The sequence below is a fragment of the Phyllobates terribilis genome, unplaced genomic scaffold, assembly GCF_046119375.1.
Source record: "Phyllobates terribilis strain yellow unplaced genomic scaffold, ASM4611937v1 Scaffold_5374__1_contigs__length_52196, whole genome shotgun sequence".
Classification (NCBI taxonomy): Eukaryota; Metazoa; Chordata; class Amphibia; order Anura; family Dendrobatidae; genus Phyllobates; species Phyllobates terribilis.
In genome coordinates this window covers 18,577-39,663 of record NW_027368121.1, presented here as the reverse complement: position 1 = coordinate 39,663, position 21,087 = coordinate 18,577, and the positions used below count along the sequence as shown (strand labels likewise).

At 38.0% G+C, this 21,087-nt stretch overlaps 1 protein-coding gene across 1 annotated transcript; it reads right to left on the bottom strand.

Annotated features, from left to right (window-relative positions):
• Positions 1-16,074: 16,074 nt before the first annotated feature.
• LOC141250129 (uncharacterized) lies at positions 16,075-20,178 on the bottom strand. Its single transcript, XM_073669874.1, has 23 exons — positions 20,175-20,178; positions 19,842-19,902; positions 19,656-19,733; positions 19,499-19,570; positions 19,338-19,419; positions 19,140-19,245; positions 18,985-19,061; positions 18,745-18,789; positions 18,574-18,660; positions 18,377-18,466; positions 18,223-18,302; positions 18,048-18,141; positions 17,892-17,980; positions 17,713-17,801; positions 17,500-17,629; positions 17,308-17,426; positions 17,101-17,224; positions 16,934-17,020; positions 16,755-16,858; positions 16,590-16,675; positions 16,412-16,498; positions 16,250-16,336; positions 16,075-16,170 (listed from the first exon to the last, which is right to left on the bottom strand). The coding sequence occupies exons 1-23, from the start codon at positions 20,176-20,178 to the stop codon at positions 16,075-16,077; spliced, it is 1,974 nt and encodes a 657-aa protein (XP_073525975.1).
• Positions 20,179-21,087: the final 909 nt, after the last annotated feature.

The following is a 21,087-nucleotide window of genomic DNA, read 5'->3' as shown; positions in this document are numbered from 1 at the left end:
AACCCTAATCATGCTACAACCACGGAAATACCTAGATTTAATAGCACAATTGCATAAAGTTCAAAGATATGTAGATTCATGCAATACCATTGACAAATAGTCGGTACTTGACATGAATATAAGATCTCTACCCTAAAGTCAATCACAAATAGTTCATGAAGAAAGAGTTTGCTACAAAAGATTTAGATTCTTCAAATAGAATTGTCTAAACCTAGCAATATGAAAAACATCAATAAACCTAGTTGATCATTCTAAATAAATCAATATAAATCAATCACAAGTTTAAGCACAAGAGATCAAAGAACAATTCCAAAGACAAATTAGAACAAGAGAAGAAAGAACCTTACCACAAGGACCAAAATCAAGAGCTAGAACTTCAAGATGAACACAAATTGACTTAGTTCTCCATAGATTCTTTGAGAAAACAAATTACAAAAAGAGAGTTTTTTCTTGAATTACAAATTGAGAGATTAGATGATATCCTCCTAAAGAGAGTATGAGAGAATATATAGAAAATGTATGGTAAAAACCCTAGAAAATCTATATAAATTCCCCTCTCAAAATGGTAACATCAAAACTCCTTCAAAGCCTTTAAGATGAGGTGGTTACAAAGACTTTCCGGTCAAAGAATTACTCTGGAGGCGCGACCGCGGTCTCAGAACCGCGCCCGCGGTTTGGTCTCTGTTGTCCCCTGTGATAGCTCAGTAAAATAGCCATAACTTTTGACTCACAACTCCGAATGAGCTCAAATTTGGAGGGAACGTAGTAGACTTCAAGATCTAACTCCTAGACTTGGAATCACTTCAATCGGACATCAGAGTAGGGAGAATTATCCATTTGAACTCAGCTTAAATCCTCTGCACTTCATTCTTAAGCGTCTTCGTCTTCACTTTGTCGCCTTTTATTCCGATGCCTCATATACTTCATTTAATGACTAAGTGCTTCCAAAATTCCTCTAATGTCACCTTAATGCTTCCTTTGGCACCATCGGCATTGCGCCTATCAAATTCCCCACACTTAGACCTTGCTCGTCCTCGAGTAAGCATGAAGGCCTGGGCGAGCATGGAGTAACTCGAATTCACCAACCAAACGTCCCAAAACACTATCGAGTACCTGTTTCCAACAAAGACAAACGAAGACTACGACCCTACAAGAAACTAGCTAATAAAACAAAGCAAAACATGTTGCAAACACCCCTTTTCTTGCATGTTCCGGATCCCACGCAAGCACATTAGCAATAGATCTTAAAAGTATGCAATGGTTGTCTCAATCCAAATGATATATGCATGAAAATTATGCTAAATTAGACTAAAGACATCTTTCCTTCATAGCATGCATCGTTCAATGATAAAAGGACATAAGTTCCTCGACTCGAATACCAAACACGCCCTCACGAATTCATGCTCTATCCCTAAATGGCACTCTAAAAACATGCATACACATCCAAAAACTAACCACAGGGCAAGGTGCTTAACAAATCAAGAGACGTTCATGAATCACAAAATCTACTCTCTTATTTTTCTTTTTGGGGACCCGGACGTTTTTCGAACCGGGCCAACACTTTTAAGACTTTTTTACGCTGCCATCATATCTTTGAGCACTAAACACTACGTCGTGTTCTTTGCATGCTCATCAGGCAAACATTAGAAGATCTCTTATTTAAGCACTAAACACTACGCCGTGTTCTTTGCATGCTTTTATTTAGTGTTATTTATTTTTGTTTTTCAATAATGTGACAAATTCCTGTCTCAATCAAGTGTTATGCAAAAACCTCAGCACCTAGGGTTTCGAAAAAGACGTATAAGCAAGTTCTAAAGAAAACATCCAAAGAAGAGCACTCCTAAGTGACAACATGCCTAACTAACGAGAATCGGTCCATACATAATCCTATCAAAGTTTGCATGCTCCAAATAAGTGTCCAAAGCATAAAAAAAACACTGTCATCATTATAATGCATTTGCAACCTCGAAGAACCAAAACATAATCAAAAGATCCAAAGCATAAGCACTAGTACGAGAAACAATCAACAATGCAAATCATGGGGTGCAACAACCGACACAAAAGCAAAACAAAAAAAAACACCGAAAAAAACAAGCTAAAACACAAACAAACTTTATGCATGCAACATGAATACCAATTCCCTCCCCCACACTTGAAATGAACGTTGTCCTCAATGCAGCAAAAGAGAACTCACAATAATAGGGAAAAGGAAAAAGTAAGTGTACCTCACACATCGGGTTGCCTCCCGAGTAGCGCCTTTGTTTAAAGTCGTCGGCTCGACTTCTAACTCTAAATCAAACAAGAGGTGAGTTAGTAGCATAGGTGTGGACCATAAGATAGGTCCACACCAAAGTTAATCACACAAAACTATACAATGAAAATGTTACTCCCCGGCAATGGCGCCAAATTTGACAAGGGCTAAAGCCGTTGTGCCCCTATCAGAGTATTTCTCAACTAGACTACCAATAGTATAGTGGGTAAGTCGAGTTCGTATCCAGGGGAGCAAGGATTCTTTAAGTATGTTTTTATATGATTTTCCAAAAGAGGGGGGTTTCACAATTGCTTGGTAAGAAAGCACGAAACAAACACACGATTATGGAGAGAGTAATAAGAATGAAATGGTTCACCTATCCATTCTAGCAACTTGAAAAGGTCGGTGGATCCTAGGTTCTTACCAACCAATGTTCCAATCAAATCTAAATGGATCGTCCTACTCTTTGTTCATAGCTAGCAACTAGTCCAAATAGACCTAGAAACCCTAATCATGCTACAACCACGGAAATACCTAGATTTAATAGCACAATTGCATAAAGTTCAAAGATATGTAGGTTCATGCAATACCATTGACAAATAGTCGGTACTTGACATGAATCTAAGATCTCTACCCTAAAGTCAATCACAAATAGTTTATGAAGAAAGAGTTTGCTACAAAAGGTTTAGATTCTTCAAATAGAATTGTCTAAACCTAGAAATATGAAAAACATCAATAAACCTAGTTGATCATTCTAGATAAATCATATAAATCAATCACAAGTTTAAGCACAAGAGATCAAAGAACAATTCCAAAGACAAATTAGAACAAGAGAAGAAAGAACCTTACCACAAGGACCAAAATCAAGAGGTAGAACTTCAAGATGAACACAAATTGACTTAGTTCTCCATAGATTCTTTGAGAAAACAAATTACAAAAAGAGAGTTTTTCTTGAATTACAAATTGAGAGATTAGATGATATCCTCCTAAAGAGAGTAGGAGAGAATATATAGAAAATGTATGGTCAAAACCCTAGAAAATCTATATAAATTCCCCTCTCAAAATGGTAACATCAAAACTCCTTCAAAGCCTTTAAGATGAGGTGGTTACAAAGACTTTACGGTCAAAGAATTACTCCGGAGGCGCAACCGCGGTCTCAGAACCGTGCCTGCGGTTTGGTCTTTGTTGTCTCCTGTGACAACTCAGTAAAATGGCCATAACTTTTGACTCACAACTCCGAATGAGCTCAAATTTGGAGGGAACGTAGTAGACTTCAAGATATAACTCCTAGAAATTGAATCACTTCAATCAGACATCGGAGTAGTGAGAACTATCCATTTTAACTCAGCTTATTGCACTTCACTCTTAAGCGTCATCGTCTTCACTTTGTCGCCTTTTATCCCGATGCCTCATATACTTCATTTAACAACAAAGTGCTTCCAAAATGCCTCTAATGTCACCTTAATGCTTACTTTGGCACCATCGGGATTGCGCCTATCAATGACGTTCCATCCAAGGTAAACCAAAATCCTAATCGCTTGGATTGACGATCCCATTAAAATAGCAAGAGAGATGGGTGGAATCAACCCTACCAAGTCAGACCAGGAAGTAACTTCGACCGGGGATAGTCGTGGAAAGACGATCCCACACTTTCCTCTAAGGTACAATCATATAATTTTAGCATCACCATCGCTGACTTGTGTAGGCCTTCAAGAGGATGGGGAAAGGCACCAGGTGGCCGCGCAAGACGAACAAGCCATTTTTGCGTCAAGACATGTCAAATTGGTGTGATTTTCATGCCGACCATGGTCATTCCACGGACGACTGCGTTGCACTGAGACGTGAGGTTGCCCGACTCCTTGATAAGGGATTTCTTAGGGACGTCATCCCAGATCACGCTTGGTCCACGATGGAGTGACAAATCAAGGTAACGGAGGTTTGTTCCTCTTCTCCCATCCATGTCAAGGTTATAAATTGCATCTCAGGTGGTTTGGATATTTGCGGAATATCATATTCCTCTGCCAAGCTATGAGCCAAGCAATCCTAGGTGACATGCCTCTGCCATCAGATGCAGTGTCCAGGAAAGTCGGCAACCTCCCCCAATTAGATTCAGCGACCAGGATGCCAACAGTGATTACGAGCACCACGATGGGTTAGTCAATTTATTGTCCATAGGGAATTGCCTGGTCCGCAGAACACCGTCACCCTCTCCGCCTTAAAAGAGATGGGATTGTCCGAACAAATATCGATCCTTGACGTGCACTGTTGAGCCTTGAATCGGCCCATGCCCATATGACGTCCCTCGGTTATGTACAACAATGATTAGACGCGTCTACCTGTGGGCAACAGACCATGGGAGTGTGGCGTGTACCGTTGGAAAGAGACGTTGGAGAGTGGAGAAAGTCAGACACGAATCTCAACTACGCTTTCGAGGAGCCAGGGATATGGATGATGTGGCTCTAGTTGTTTAAAATTATTTTTTTTGTTAATATAAATATGTGTTGTTCATTTTGTTTGTAACACAATTAGCAATACTCGATTACCAGAAACTCTCAAGAACTCTTATACTCTTCACCATTAATACAATCCAGTCACTCATACATTTCGTTGTTCTTTCCTATATTCCAATCTGATCGACTAATTATCTCATTTTTAAGGCAATTAAGACAAATTCGTCTTTTTGCCCAGACCAATTTAACGCCCACCGTGGGGAAATTAGCCGATCTTCCTTTCTAAATCGAAAATCTTTCTTTTTCATCCTTCATGCCCAATCGTGTCACCAATCCCACCACCGTTGAAAGTGGTAACGTAGTTATCACCGAGGAAGAGACTATGTCCCAGTAAGACAAGGAAAAGCAAGTGAAGAAACCTTTGAGGCATCAACTCAAAGCCAAATCCGAGAAATTTCCCAAGCCATGCAATCACTTCAGCAAGCTCTGGCCGACCAGCATCGACACTATGATTCTCTCTGCGAATCACTAGGTGCAGAAAAGCTAGACTAACGACTAAGAATTCCATGTTGAAATCGCAGGTATATTTGAGCGGACCCGCATCCTTAAGGAGCCAAGGTTGACCAACCTTGAGGGCATCCAGACTCGACTCAACATGGACCTCGTCAAGGGAACACCGAGGCATGCGTCTGTTCTCCCTAGAATCCCGGAAATGAGAACTTGGACCCTATTTTTACTCCAAACTGTGTGTCATTTTGAGACGTCGTCCGGGGTTGATAGGCACCGAGCCAAACCTAACTAGGGCACCTGAGGACCAGACGTCCAGACTCTCATTTAATAGGCTATTAATATCGACCTTGTGTCCGCTATGAGATCTCTCTATGAAAGATTTGCTCGAATATCGAGGGTCTCTCCACCACTCGGAAGAGAGGCGATCAATGGATTCGAAGAATCACCCTTCGTTGATGAGATTGCTCGCGTGGAAATCCCCAAGAAAGTACTTCTCCCGCCAATGGAGAAGTACAATGGCATGACCAACCCGTTCGATCACGTCGACTTATAAAAACAGACTCTAAAGATGATAACCATGTCGAGAGATACTGAGGAGGCACTCGTGTGCTAGAGTTTTGACATGTCCCTCGTGGGGCCAACCTTGATATGGTACATGCACTTGTCCCAAGGGTTGATCCCGTCTTTCTCTGAACTCATCAATGCTTTCAAAGTTCAATTTTTTAGTAGTTGAAAGCTAGAGAAGGAGTCTAGTGACTTGTACCGTATAATACAACGTGTTAATGAACCTCTACGAGCTTATCTTGGCAGGTACTAACGAAATGGTCAACATCCCCTTTGCGATGCTGCAACAATGGTAGAAACGTTTCGACGAGGTCTGGTTAAAGGGGGCAAGCTATATCACAACTTTTCAAATATTCTTGTTGCACCTTCGAGGACGTACATGCAAAGGCATTGACTCACATTCGCTTGGAGGAAGACGACATCCCATCCAAGATGGACCAAAATCCTGATCGCGTGGACTGACGTCCCCATTACGACAACAAGAGAGACAGACGGAGTCAGCCCTACCCAGCCAAACCAGGAAATAGTTGTGACCAGGAACAGTCGTTGAAGGACGATCCCACACTTCCCCCTAAGGTACAATCATATAATTTTAAGATCACCACTGCCAAACTTGTGCAGGAGTTCGATAAAATGGGAATAGACGTTAGGTGGCCCCATAAGACAGACAAGCCAGAGTCACGGAGAGAAATGTACAAGGGCAACTTGTGTTCTTCGTTGCTATGACATACTACTTTTCCAAGTGGATCAAAGCAGAAGCTTACAAGGAGGTAAAGGATAAAGACGTCATATGAATTGTAGGTTTTGGTATCCCCTCCGAAATCATCTGTGACAATGGGTCTCAAGTCATTGGAAAGAAGATGCATGCATTTAGCGACCAGTGGAATATCAACTTGGTAACATCGACCCCTAGATACCCTCAGACAAACGAATAGGCGGAACCCAACAACAAGATTATCATCAGCAACCTCAAGAAGCGACTCATAAAATCCTAAGGTAAATGAGCAGACAAGTTACCCTATGTCATTTAGTCCGACAGAACTACCCCTAAGAATGCCCCTAGACAGTCGCCTTTTGTAGTGGTCTATGGGTGTCAAGCAGTCGTCCCTGCCAAAATCCTTATTCCCGATGTTAGATGCCAGCTGTAAACCCCTGAGCAAAACAACATTGACTTGGGGTACGCGCTGGATACAGTGGATAAAGTCAGAGAAAAAGCAAGGATACGTATGCTGCAATATCTACAATAGGTCGCGCGCAGCTATAGCCAAAACGTCCATGTTAAGACATTTGAGTTAGGTGATTGGGTCCTCAGGAAAACCTTCTAGAACACTAAGGACCCCAAAGATGGTAAGCTAGCTCCACAATGGGAATGACCGTACCAGATCATTGAAATCCTTGGAAAGGTGTATATCGACTCCGCAACTCCGACGACAGGGATGTCCCCCAAAGCTGGAACACTATGCACTTAAGAAAGTATCATTTCTAAAGCCCTCTTCTATTTATTCCTTTACAATCGCATCATTAAAGTTTATCATATACGACTTTACATTGACTTGAGCATCGGAGGGTTGTTGGGCTCGCTCCCAACGGTCAGTCCTTAGCTCGACCCTTATTGTTGTACATGTGTGTAGGGAAACGCCCCTCGACCCTCGGTCAAGTCATTATGCACTACTAGAAAAACGGTTTTTTATCCCGGGCGTATAAGGGCATAGAGCCCGGATATACACAAAAACAGTCCGGGCTTCAGCTCTTTGGGCTAAAAGGTATAGATCCCAGAGCACTTTTCACGAACGACTGGACTCTATAGTCGTAAGAGAGTACGCTTGACAGAGGTTGTTTAGCCCGGACCACTTCACATAAGTCAGGGCTCTATAGTTAAGATAGTGCACGGATAGGAAAGGCTTTTTAGCCCGGATCGACTCCCTTATTCAATATCCGGGCTGTATACTCTTATCCAAAAAAACATATTTTACCCAATACTAATTCACTTTCCTGTATACATCAACATTAATAATCTGAAATTTCAACAATTTATAACACACATTAAGCCTTGCAACCTAGACTTTGACCACCCGTGTGATTGTCGCATTCTTCATTGTCAAGGGATGAGAATAGTATATGGGCTTCGGATGTTGTGAAGTACTTTAGGAGTATGCCCATCGCGGACTTCTTGAACAACGAGGAGTCTGTTATGGAATAAGACATGGATTAGGCTTTGAGGCGTTTGGCTTCCAGTTTTTCCGGGGAAGTGTCTGGTGGACTAACCAGTTGATGATCGGTTGTCTCCAATCTCTAGACGGATCACTGGTCGTGATAGTGTTGACAGATGGTTTGGTAGTTTTGGAAGCTGTATGGGCTGGGATGTGGACTAACGATATGGTAGGGAAATCACTTGGGTGTAACGGAGATCCAAGGTTTTCTAAGGCATCTGCTTGGGCTTTTTGATCTCTTGGGACTTGGTTTATGGAATTTTTTAAAAAAAGAGTGATCATGTCCTGGATGATGGTTAGGTATTCTACCATTCTTTCATCCTTGGTTGTATATTATCCTTGTACTTGATTTACTATAAGTAGAGAGTCGGAGGGTACCTGTATGCTGATGATCGAGAGGTCTTGGGCTAGTCTCAAGCCAAAAATTAAGGCTCCATACTCCACTTCGTTGTTCATTGCCTCCCACTCACATCTCAAGGCATGGGCTATCCTATCCTCGGTGGTGACTTTAGTACGACGCCTAAACCAGTGCCCCTAGCGTTGAACGCGCCGTCGGTGTGAATTTCCCAAGTGTCGTGGCCTTCCACTACGACGGGGGCTATCATTTCTTTTGATGCACCCGCTTCTTGATTGGGACTAAAGTCGACCACAAAATCTTCTATATCATGCGACTTTATTGTCGTTCTGGGATCGAACTCTATGTTTCTTACCATCTTCCTCTCTAATAAGGGCAACACTAACTGACACATTGGATACAGTGAGGTAAATGAATAATGGTTCCCCATCGCTTGGTTTTGCGAGGAGTAAGGGATTAGCTAGGTAGGTTTGAAGGTTTTGGAAAGCCATTTCATGATCGTGTCCCCAATTGAAAGATTTTTTTCTTGATGATGTCGTATAAGGGTTTGCACTTGTCTGACGACTTGGAGATGAACCTGTTCAGGGTTGCGACGCGACCTGATAGCTTCTGAACATCCTTGACACATCTACGCGCTCTAAGGTTGACGATGGCCTTGACCTGCTCTGGACTTTTCTCAATTCCTCTTTAGGTCACCATGTACCCCAGGAACTTACCTAAGGAGACTCCAAACAAACACTTGGTTGGGTTGAGTTTCATATTATACTTGTCCATGACATCGAACACGTCCTTTAGGTGGTCGACGTGGTCCTGTTTTTGTTTGGTTTAACCAACATGTCGTCGATGTAGACTTCCATAGTGTCCCCAACCTGGTCCTTGAACATCTTGTTCACCAATGGTTGATATGTTTCCCCTGCATTTTTTAGAACGAAGGACATGACTTATAGCAGTACGTACCTTTCTTGGTGACAGATGATGTTTTCCATCCGTGATCGTTCACGTTGAGACTGATAGCCATTGGCTTCACCGATGCTCTATTCTTTAAACTGTATTGGAGAGATTTTGAGCGTGATGGAGTGTAGCAATAGTCGATGTCGTCTACCGTGAAGCCAAACTCATATCTTTCATTGATGCTGTAAAAAAGCCTCAAGATTCTCCATGCTTGTGGCATCAGTTGACAGGCCACCAAACCTTACATCTGGAGGACACCTTGTACTAGGGGTGAGAACGAAAAAACATGCCCGATCTTGAATGGGTAATCGTAAAAGCTCATCCATCCATCTGGCACAGCGTCAGCTCGTTCGGTAATTGATGGAATCTTGGCGACAGTGTGTTCTAGAAATTGTGCTGCTTTCAGGAGTTCTTCTAACCCTACAATGGTGAGTTCGGATGGAGAAACATCGGCGTCCTCCAAAAAGAAAGAAGGAGGTTGATCTTGGCTTGGAGACGGCATGATCGGAAAAGAGAAAGTTTCATGAAGGTAGGAGAATCGTTGGGAAGAAGAGAATGAAGAGATTAAGGGGAGATGAGTGAGGAAAGAAGAATCGGAGGAGATATCTTAGAGAAGGTAGTGATGGGACACTGCATTGAAAGGTAAGGTAATATTTACCTGGAGAGGCGGTTAACAGACGAAGTGTGGCGTAAAATGGGCCACGTATACCGATTGTAGTTTTTGAACTCCTATCCGTTTCTTTTGGGGCAATTGTTGGGCCCTAGATCGGCCCAGGCCCATGCGACGTCCAACGCTTGTGTCTAAACATTGAACAAATGCGTCTAGTTATGAGTGATGGACTGCAGGAGCACGACGCGTATTGTTAGAAGTAGACGTTAGGGGAGTAAAGAGAGTCAAACACGGATATTTGTTGCATGACCAAAGAATCCAGGAAATGAACGAAGTGGTTACACACGATCCAACGTCATTATTTTTTTTGTATAAATACATGTAGTTGACTTTGTTTGTAATACAATTTACTAAGCTCAGTTATCAAAAGCTCTCAAGCATTATTATATTTCACCATTAATATCATCCAATTACTCAGACGCTCTATTGTTCTTTTCTGCATCTTCATTAGATCGACTAATTACCTCATTTTTAAGGTAATTTAGATGAAGTCGTCTTTTTCCCATAACAGTATTAATGTTAGAAAGATTGTCATCTCAGAATAATAGAACGAACAGACACATATAATATAATATAAAAGTGATGATACTTACTTGAAAGGCCATTGGATAGCCCGGTCAAATTGTATCCAAACCTAACACTTATACTGTTATGAGGAGACCTATTGAGCTACATTAGGTGCATAATCATCTCTTCATAGCATAACCGACCCCAATGATATCTTGAAAACAAATCCATGTCACTCAAAGTAGCATACACATAACAATAAATCTCAATCGGGTTTCTTCTCGGTAACAACATACCATCAACAACCAATAACTGGCCACCTTAACTTTACTTGAACATCTTTTTCTTTGGCCAACAAATCTAACAAAAGATCAAAGGACAATGTTGTAATTCCTATTTCAGATCTAGAATCAATTTCTGGGATGTCATTATCATGAATTTGTACATAATTCAAACCAGTAATGGCAGTGAATTCCAGAAGTGAGAAGCGAGCAATCTTGCCATTGGCATTAGACCACATCTCATGTTTTTTCTCGGTCTCTATTTCATGCATAAGTATGAAATATACTAACTGTGCACAAAACCGCATAGAGTCTCTGAATCTGAAAATAAGACCCATGCACCCCGTGTAAAGTTCTTGGAGATTCACTACAGGGATTTTATCCTCCAATCCAACAAACAAGTCAAATCTTCCGTAAATGTTAATCTTTCTACCATACCTCTCATGTTCAGGAACAAAGCATTTGGTAAGATTTGGGACATTTAAACTTGTAATAAAACAGAAATTGTCATAAAAAAATGTTAGCTTCAAATTAATACAATTCAATATCATCAAATAATATTGTACTCAACAACCAGTAGAATATCATCAATATTGTCATCAATATCTTCTCACTAGTATAATGTCATCAAGTTAGAAAACTATTATCATCAATGAAATAATGTCATCATTCACCAAATATTATCATCAAACAGGTTCACCAAACATAATATAGTGTAACCAACTATACTATTATCATCAATAGCTTCTCATTAGAATTGTCATCAAACCAACAAACTATCGTCATCGACCAAATAATGTCATCAACCAAATAATGTCATCAAACATGTTCATTAAACATAGTATTATCATCAATAGCCAAACCACAAACTATTATCATCAACCAAATAATGTCACCCACATTATTATGATCAAATATAGTATATTATCATCAAATCACAAACTATTGCCATCAACCAAATAATGTCACCTATGGTAATGTCATCAAACATAGTATATTATCATTAACAAACTAGTATGGTATACTCAACCATAGTATTATCATCACTCAACAAACAGTAGAGCTTATCGTTAGAATATTGTCATCAATAGAAAATATTGTCATCAATACCATGTGCAATCTAATAGAGTAGAATGGAGGAAGAAAGTCTATTATACACAAGTAAAATAACAAAATCATCAAATGATTAGGACAATCTAACTGCATAATACAAATTCAACAATCATAACTACCAAAACAAACTATTAACAGACAACACTGAAAATTAAACACAATAAACACCAATTTAGCAAACTTCAAAGTATAATTGAAGAAGAACGAACTTGAAAGGAGAGCAACGAGAAGTTCGAAGAGATCAACAAGAAGTTAGAAGAAAATGAGCTCTTGGAAGTAGCAAAATTTTCCGAAAGACGAGAATATGAGCGCCTGGAATATTGTCATCAGGAATCTAACTGGAAGAAGAAAAAGGAACAAACGTTGATGTCGGGAATCGAGAGGATAAAGCGAAATCCAGTCGGGAATCTAGAGGATGAAGTGAAACTGTCACTCGTCTGGTAGAGAGGTACAAGTGAGCGTGGGAGGAGAAGAAATGTCGCTCGTGGAAACGTCAAACAATAGAGGAGAGAGAGCTCATACAAGTGAAACAGGTTTATAAAGGAGTAAAAAAAGTGAATTCTGAAATATGGGGGCAATTAGTAGGAATAAGGTTAAAAAGAGTGCAACGGACCCAAAGTTAATCTTTTATTTATCTGTTGTGTGCTTCTCTTATGTTTAAGGGATTGCATTCATTAAAATAAGGTCCAAATATATTAGGGTTCAAGATAAGTTTCTCGCTTATTCTAGCCAATTTGTATTTCATATTAAGAATAAGGATCCGGTGAAAACAACCCTTATGGTGTGAAGTGCGAACTTTCTCGGGTACACATATAACACGCTAATGTTCACATATAACACGCTAATGTTCACATCTAAAGGGATAAAAAAATCACCCAGAAAACGTAAAAAAAATAAAAATAACAGTTCACCATTAATTACAAAAATGTCACCGCGTGGATTCATTAAAAAACCCATCTTTTAATCTCAGCCCTCCATTTTCTAATCTAATGGCTCAACATGCTTCGCACTTCACACTTCACACCATAAGAGTTATTTTTCACCGGAACTCACCTCTTCATATTAAACTACGTAGAATTTACCCTTTTGCAACCTTTTGTTAGGTTAAACTACTTTAATTTCCACGTCTTTGGAAAGCCTTCGTTAAAAGACCTTGTCCAGCATCATTATGCTTCTTTCCCTTCTTGACATCATTATTGCTCCATTGAACATTGAGCTCTCTTCAACACCCTTATAACATTCATACTATCGTCACCAGCATGGAGATGAATCCATACCATATCAAAGCTGGTGCCTACTTCCATCAACCCTTTGAATTTTGCACTATCAAAAACATTCCGGAGTAACTCTCCTTCGATCCAGATCAATAAGCAGATTTACACTCAAATCTCAACGAAGGAAACAACATATCACAAATCAAAGGCGACAAGCATATTCATACATTTCTGCATAGTCAAATTAATAAACCCTTATTAAAACAAAGCTTATAATCCAATTGTTGCAATTGGACCTTGCAATTGGCAACTCCTCTAAACTTGAAAAACATATATTATTTGTTTATATTGGTTGATTTAGTTATTTTATCCATTGATTTTCATTAATTTTACTATTTATGATAACAAGAAAGTAAACTCTAAAACGCTTATCATAGTAGTAGTTTGTTATTTCCACATACATACTCTTTTTAGGAAATACGGTTTTCATCTCATTCATTGATACTAGTTTAACATGCGTTAATGACATGTGATTTACAATAGTATTATACTTAAATAAAGTATTTTATAGATTAATAATGTTATTAAAGATACATAAATAAATAGTATTAATAATAATAATTCATATCGAATCATAATATAAAAATATGTTTCTCATTAATAATAAACTAGCGTATATCCCGTGCCATGCACGGGAATATTTAATATATAAATTATGAGGGCTGATCGGGTGCGGACTTTTTTTCGGTGCGGACTGTTATAGTGCACCAGTATATTACTGGATGTGCACCAGTGCACTACTACAAAGTGCGTCAGTGTACTACCGTAGAGTGCACCTGGTAGTGCATTACCGAGGAGTGCACCAGAGCACAATTGGGGATGTACCATAGTACACTGAGGAGTGCACCTCAGTACACCCAGTAGTGCACCAGTGCACTACTGGGGAGTGCACCTTAGTACACCAAGAAGTGCACCAGTAGTGCACTGAAAGAGTGCACCAGTAGTACACTTGATAATGTACTTGAAGTGCACGAATAATATGCTGAAAAGTGCACAGTCCGCACAGTCCGGACCGAAAATCAGTCCGCACCAGAAACGTCTTCTATAAATTATAAATAATATTTTCTATAAGAGAGTTTATCATAGATGTGATATTTCATCAAGTTGTGCGATTTGATGAGATGATAAAAGATTATTAGATAAAATAGTGTTATATGGTGAATAGTACTACTCTAATCCAAATAATATATAAAACTCGAATGTCCTTTAAAAAAAACTCTGATAAAGGTATATCTTCCTATTATTATGAATATTTAATCATTATATAAAATATATGTCCATATATTTGATATAGTTATTAATATAAAAATAATCTAAATTAAAATTATATCTAATAAATAATTGGCTAAAATTAAGGAGAAAATTGATAAATTTTAATATATAGATATATATTTTTCCAATAAAAAAACAATTTACATAAAGTTGGTTGGAAGTCTAGCAACCAACTGCGCACCTACACCCTTATTCACAACAAAGACCAATCTATGAAAAATAAAAGAACGCACATTAGCACTAACAATGTTGCTTTGAGCGACCCGAGTGACCCTAGTAAGAAAATCAATAACATCACTTTCTAATTCTCCAAAGGTAGATAAAGCAAATGCGATAAACCTGTAACCATTCTCCATGCACTTATCCTCATACTTCTTCTTTTTCCTAGCGACAACAACAGGGACAGCAACCCCAGGAACAAAAGCGGGAACCCCTACACCCGTGAAGGGGAAACGCCAGTAACATCCAAACATATGTCCTTCCCATAGTCCCAACAATGGACAAGTAGATCAGCCAGACGAAGATCCCTTCCATCCTCAGATAAGAACCCCATAGGCACTTCCTTTTACACAAAGACACCAACCTGAGAGCAAATATCCCCTAAAACATCTCGGACCAAGTTATGCCAAAACTTGAAAATATCACTATAAATAAATATCACTATAATAAGAGATTTTAGGAATAATCTAGGTTATTAAATTGGAAATCGATTAAGAATAAGATTTGACTATTATATAATATCCAATTATTATAGCTCTAATATATATATGATAAAAAAAACTAAAATATTAATAAAGAGGAGAGAGAATAGTGTGGCAAATAGGAGATTGACACATAAATAATAGTGTGGTCTAAATCCTTGAGAATGCTTGAACTAGTTTTGCTTTAATATATATTAAGATTAAGATATGAAAAATAATATAGAATTTTTAATTGTGAATGTGGTTATGTGTATTATTTATTGTAGTCATTTTATAAATTTTTTTTACTAGATAGTCTTTATAATCAAATATAAAAAATATTTTATTGAATAGTAGTTTTTAAATAATGTTTTATCGAATGTTTATTGGATATCTTTATACACACCGAGACAGGTTACTCTACGGACAAGCAACCCTTTCACCAAGTCCTTGGTCTGTAATATATATTTTTGCTACATGCTAACACCTGAACGTCTGAACCCCTTCTATCAAAAGTCTTTGTTTATAATACATAAAATTGTAACGAAACAAGCTATACAGAAAGACTGAGATGTGAGATAGGCCATTAGCTCATAAAATGAGTTTCCAATATGATTAACAACGATAGTAACCGAAAGACTTGTGATTTGGATTTTAATGATTAAAATTATTTTACTTGGCAACCATCATTTGACTTCCGATTCAAGTCAATGTCGTCTCCGCGCTCACTTATGATCACCATTGTTGAACTCAACTTGGGATCTCACAAGAGCATGGGTAGTAAAATGCAGACTATACTGAGATTCAGTGAAGAGTTAAACGACACCGTTTGGAGCAGCTTTGAAACCCCTTTTACACTTCAAAGGTTACAATGACTAAAATGAATAGTTGGCTTCAGTAAATAAAAATACAAAGGAAGAAGACAACATATTCTTATTTATACATTCAAAGAACTGTTCTTGTACTATATGAACTGTGTTCACAACTCATAGCTTGTGCACAATAGGATCCATTTTGGAGATACCATAATACATTTCCGATATCGCCTTGCCAAAGTGTTCTTTTGCTTGAGGTCTCTTTATCTGTCAAAAATCATACAAACAACAAATTAAGTTCTAATACATCCTATCTAATCAATGTTTAATGCATGCTAAATCTTACCTTCATTGTAGGTGTTAAGAGACCGCCTTCAACCGTGAGTGGTTCAGGCACCAAAGTAATCGCCTTTGCAAATTCAAACCCTCTCAACTACAAAACAAATTGGTCAAAGATCTTAACATACATGGAAGTTAATTAACAATGGCTTGATTAGTCAAATTATACCCCAGCCTCTCTTCCTATAGCGTCCATGTCAGCAAGAACCGCAGCCCTTGCCCTTGGATGTCGACATAGCTGCCCTAAATCTTCATACTGTGCCAAGCAAATCAATAGATTAATGAAGAAAATTAGTCACTGTGATAAAACTAAGGGTACAAATTTAGCAGTTCATTATTGAACAAACCTTGATTCCTTGGGCTTTAGCCCAACCCTTCAAAACATCTGGTTCGACACACACAATGGCTACTAAGCAGGATTTAAAACTATCACCTGTCATTAGCAAGGATAAACAACTATTAAGAAGTGAGTGTTGTGATTATTTCATAATCTATTTAATAGGCAGCCGTACCGTAAACGAAACACTGTGCTACAAATTTGCATTTTGCATAAACATTTTCGATCTTCTCAGGTGCAATGTATTCACCCTGTGCAAGCTTGAATATGTTCTTCTTCCTGATGTCAAGCAAAGGATAAACTAATCAGAAAATGAAACATAATTATTACAATAATGAAATAGTTTTAGCTAACCTATCTATAATCTTAAGGCGACCGCCTTCTAACCAGAGACCTATATCTCCTGTATGCAGCCAACCTTCATCGTCAAGTATTTCCTTCCTGTGTACATATAAACAGATTAAAATAATGACACACAGTATTATTATTTACACAATCTCAAATGAGATTTAATTTCGTACGTCTGGACTTCATCTTTTAAGTAGCCTCTGAAAACAATCGGACCGCGCACGCAGATTTCGCCATGCGGGTAAGGCTGATCATCAGAGGTGTAATTCATCTCAGGAACATCCACAAGCTTTATCTCTAAACAACAACAAAATTTATTTTTCTTTGAATTATAATTAACAAAATTTTAATGCATTATGTTAAACAGAAGATAAGCTCACCACAAGCAAGACTTGGAGCACCGACATGACCACTTGTAACGTCTCCTGGGTCATTTATGCTAATAGCACAACTTGTTTCAGTCATACCATAACCTTCGTAAACTTTGCACCCAAAGCAACTAAAAAAAAGATTTTTAGAGATCTCAGTTTAGTTTGAATAAAAAAAGAGGGTCAAAATCGGAATAAACTTACACCCTGAGGAAGTCGAGCACATCAGGTGATATAGGTGAAGCGCCGGAATACATAACACGAACTCTTCCACCGAGCTTTTCCTTTATCTTATTGAATACTAGTCTATCCCATACTGGTGATGAATTTTGTCCTGTCAAAATTACAAATCATTTAGACTAATCATAAGAATGTTTACTAATATAAATGCTTATCTTAATAACTTATCATCTTTACCATTCATCAGTGCCTGCTTCTTGGAATTGTAAGCAATATTAAATAGCCTCTCTTTTAGAGCTCCTGATGACTTGACAGCATTAGTTATCCTACAAGACGTATACGAATTAACATCTTGCCAAGTTAAAATTTCAGTTGTAGTATAAACTGGAAGGTAGTATCAATGAATAGGGTACTACCCAGCATAAATTTTGTTGTACAGACGAGGAACACTGCAAAAGATAGTTGGCCGTAAAATTACTGCATCGTCCATCAATTTCAAATTGTCCTGCCGGTTTAAATGGAATGAGTTTTTTTGACCAAGAAAATCATTTAAAGTTGATGAAAAATTATACCCCTTGGTAGAAACCAACAGCAACACCATAGTGTGCACATACAACCTGCGTAGCTCGCTCGTAGATGTGTGCCAGTGGTAGATAGGACAAGTAGCTGCCAAATATATACAAAAATTAAACAACTTTTAAAGAAAGACAAACGAATCAAACAAAACAAAAATTAATAGATACTAACACATCTGTAGGATAAAATGTCACTGCAAAAGCGACACCAGCACTATTTGCTATGAAATTTCCGTGCGTTAACATAGCTCCCTTCAACAACAACAAAAATGTCATAATATATTTTATAAAGATAATTATCCAAACCTCATTGGGGTTCAGTTTACCTTGGGTGTTCCAGTAGTTCCACTTGTATATTGTATAGTTGCAATATCATCTGGTGAAGGTGGAGAATGGGGCTTTAAATCAATCCGGCCCTACATCGGTAAAATAAAGTAAGAGGTAAAGGATATAGATAGGTAGTAAATATGAATAATTAGCAATATCTAGTTGAAATATCATTTGATTTAAGAACTTGATTTACCTGGTTTAAGAGTTTTGAGAATGTTGTAATTTTAGCACCACATGTAGTTGGAAGAGAAGGCAAATTCTCTTCAACACCGTCTACAACCTGCATTTTAAGTTCCACTCATGAACTTATATTGATAGAAAAATGAAGACCATATTTCACATTTTATATATGTAATTAACGTACCACAATAAGACGGACATTTGGAATCTCAGACAAGTAGCTTATCATCTTCCGTTCGTCCACAGAAACAAAATACAACGTAAGGTTTGGTTCAACACAATACATGTATTATATCTACCAAAAGTACCATTGCTAGGCAAATCAAATCATCTTAGAAAAAGGATATTACCCAAGCTTTCCGTATTCAGTAACTTAGAATTCAAACAAGCTAAGAATAATTTATAGAAATAAGATTAAACTTACAGAGTTTAAGTTTCCAGGCACACAAAAAATAGCTTGTACATCTGCATGATTCACTATATACTTCACCGCATCCGGTCCTAAAGAAAACAAATTTTTTTGTCAGAAATTAGCAATTTAAGCCTATAAAATATTATTTCGTACAGAAACAAACTAACCGAGGGTGTCATAGAGAGGAACCGAGACGTATGAATATGCTGAACATGCATGATCAACAATCATCCACTCTGGTCTATTAATAAAATAAATTCCAATACGGGCTCCCTAATTGATATAAGTAAAAATTTCTTTACTTCATTTATCATCCACAGCTTATAGCTTTAGTTACAGCAATTAGCTAACCAAACGGGACTTACTTTAGGCAGTCCATAATTCTGTAGAGCTGATCCAATAGCTGATCGTGCATGGCTTACTTCCCCATATGTCATCCATTTGTACCTTCAAGTTAGACACCAATATTTTATATAACACATCAAAATGAAGCTCTGTATACAAGTAAAGTGTGGAGTCTACTTACTGTCCAATTGTGCCATCAAGCCAAACTCGTGAACCTAAGTATCTATGATCTGGATACTTTTCGACTGCGCATCTGAAAGTAAAGGTCATAAATAGTTTATAAAATCTTACATCCCAGTAAAACTTACAGCTTATAGTAAGAAGTCAGAAAATCTTACACAAAGTTATCATGTAATGTTCCAACCTCAGGATGGTCAGAGTATCTAGAGATAAGCTTCAAAGGAGATAGTGCAGATCTACCACCATTTACATAATCAGAACCATTTAAGTAAAAAAGCAAACAATTGAGGGAGAGAGTAGTATATATATATGTTGAACATGACAATTACAATGAAGAGACATACCGGTATACATTCCACTTTCCTGTGTTCAACTTCTCAGGAAGAGTTGCACTGTATCCTTCACCTGGAAAAAAAAAGGCAACTTTTAATTCAGTGCATGAAATTATTCACAATATATAAACGACTCCTTAGTTTAGCAATTAAACATTGTAAAGGAAAGAATAAATCCTTTCTTGATTTAGGGTCTTGAGGGCATAGATCAGGAGAAATCTAATGTTTCACGAGGAAGAACAAAATCAGTTTGAATCAAATTTAATCAAAACATTAATCAGTTAATTCTATATTTGAAAGGAACTCATATCTTGAATTGATCATAAAGAAATCCATGTAGAATACCCATGGACAAAACAATTCATATCACTGTCAACTGCAATCAAATTACAGCGTCTAATCATTAGTCTCTTCTTATCTATCTCCCTCATCGGAAAACTGAATCTTTGATTGCAATCAATTGCAGCAAAAACTAGAGCAGTACACTGCGATTAGATCATGAGCACAAATCAGAGCAGCAAAAATCTTTTTTGTTTTTGGTAAACAGCAGCAAAAACCTTTGATTGCAATAAATAGTAAAATAGTTTTTATAGACCAACGCTGCAATTTCACTAATTACTATGAACCAAATTCAGCATCTTCAAGTAAACTATAAGCTCAAACTTCAATAGCACAATGGACATGCAAAATTAGATCCTAAAACTGTGCTCTATGGCAGAATTTACAGTTTCAAACTTCAACTAGCAAGTGGAGATCTAAAAAGAGAAGGAGAAATCACGTCGGGAGAATTCGGCAGCGGTGGCATTGGTGCTCAGGGAAGGGAGGAGGTCGTCGTAGACAGCAGTGATATGGCGTTGAATAGCCTTCAATCTCCAGTCAGCCACGGATTCCATTGACCAAAAATCTACAAATCCAATATTCGGATTCACACACAAGTCGTTGGAGAACAAGAGCAGAATAGGAGTCCACGGATCAGGGGATTTTTTTTTGCTATTTCACAAAAAGGATAATTAATAAACAAAAAGGCGTACTTGCTCTTCGCCCAAAATATAATGAAGTTATGATTATGATTATGATTATGATGTCGACCGGACAACGAAGATTTCATACAAAAACCAATTAATACTGTCTCTCCATCTTTTTTTTCCTTTCTATTTCTTTTTCATCTATTATTCACATTTTAATACAATTTTTTTGATTTTTCATGATTTATATGAAGAAACATAGTCATATTTGATCTTATTTTATTTGTCTCAAC

Coding starts and splice junctions, on each gene's coding strand:
- LOC141250129 (XM_073669874.1), bottom strand. Junction 19,571..19,655: donor ACATTACATGATAACTTTGT/GTAAGATTTTCT, acceptor CTTTACTTTCAG/ATGCGCAGTCGAAAAGTATC. Junction 16,676..16,754: donor AGCACAGTGTTTCGTTTACG/GTACGGCTGCCT, acceptor TGCTAATGACAG/GTGATAGTTTTAAATCCTGC.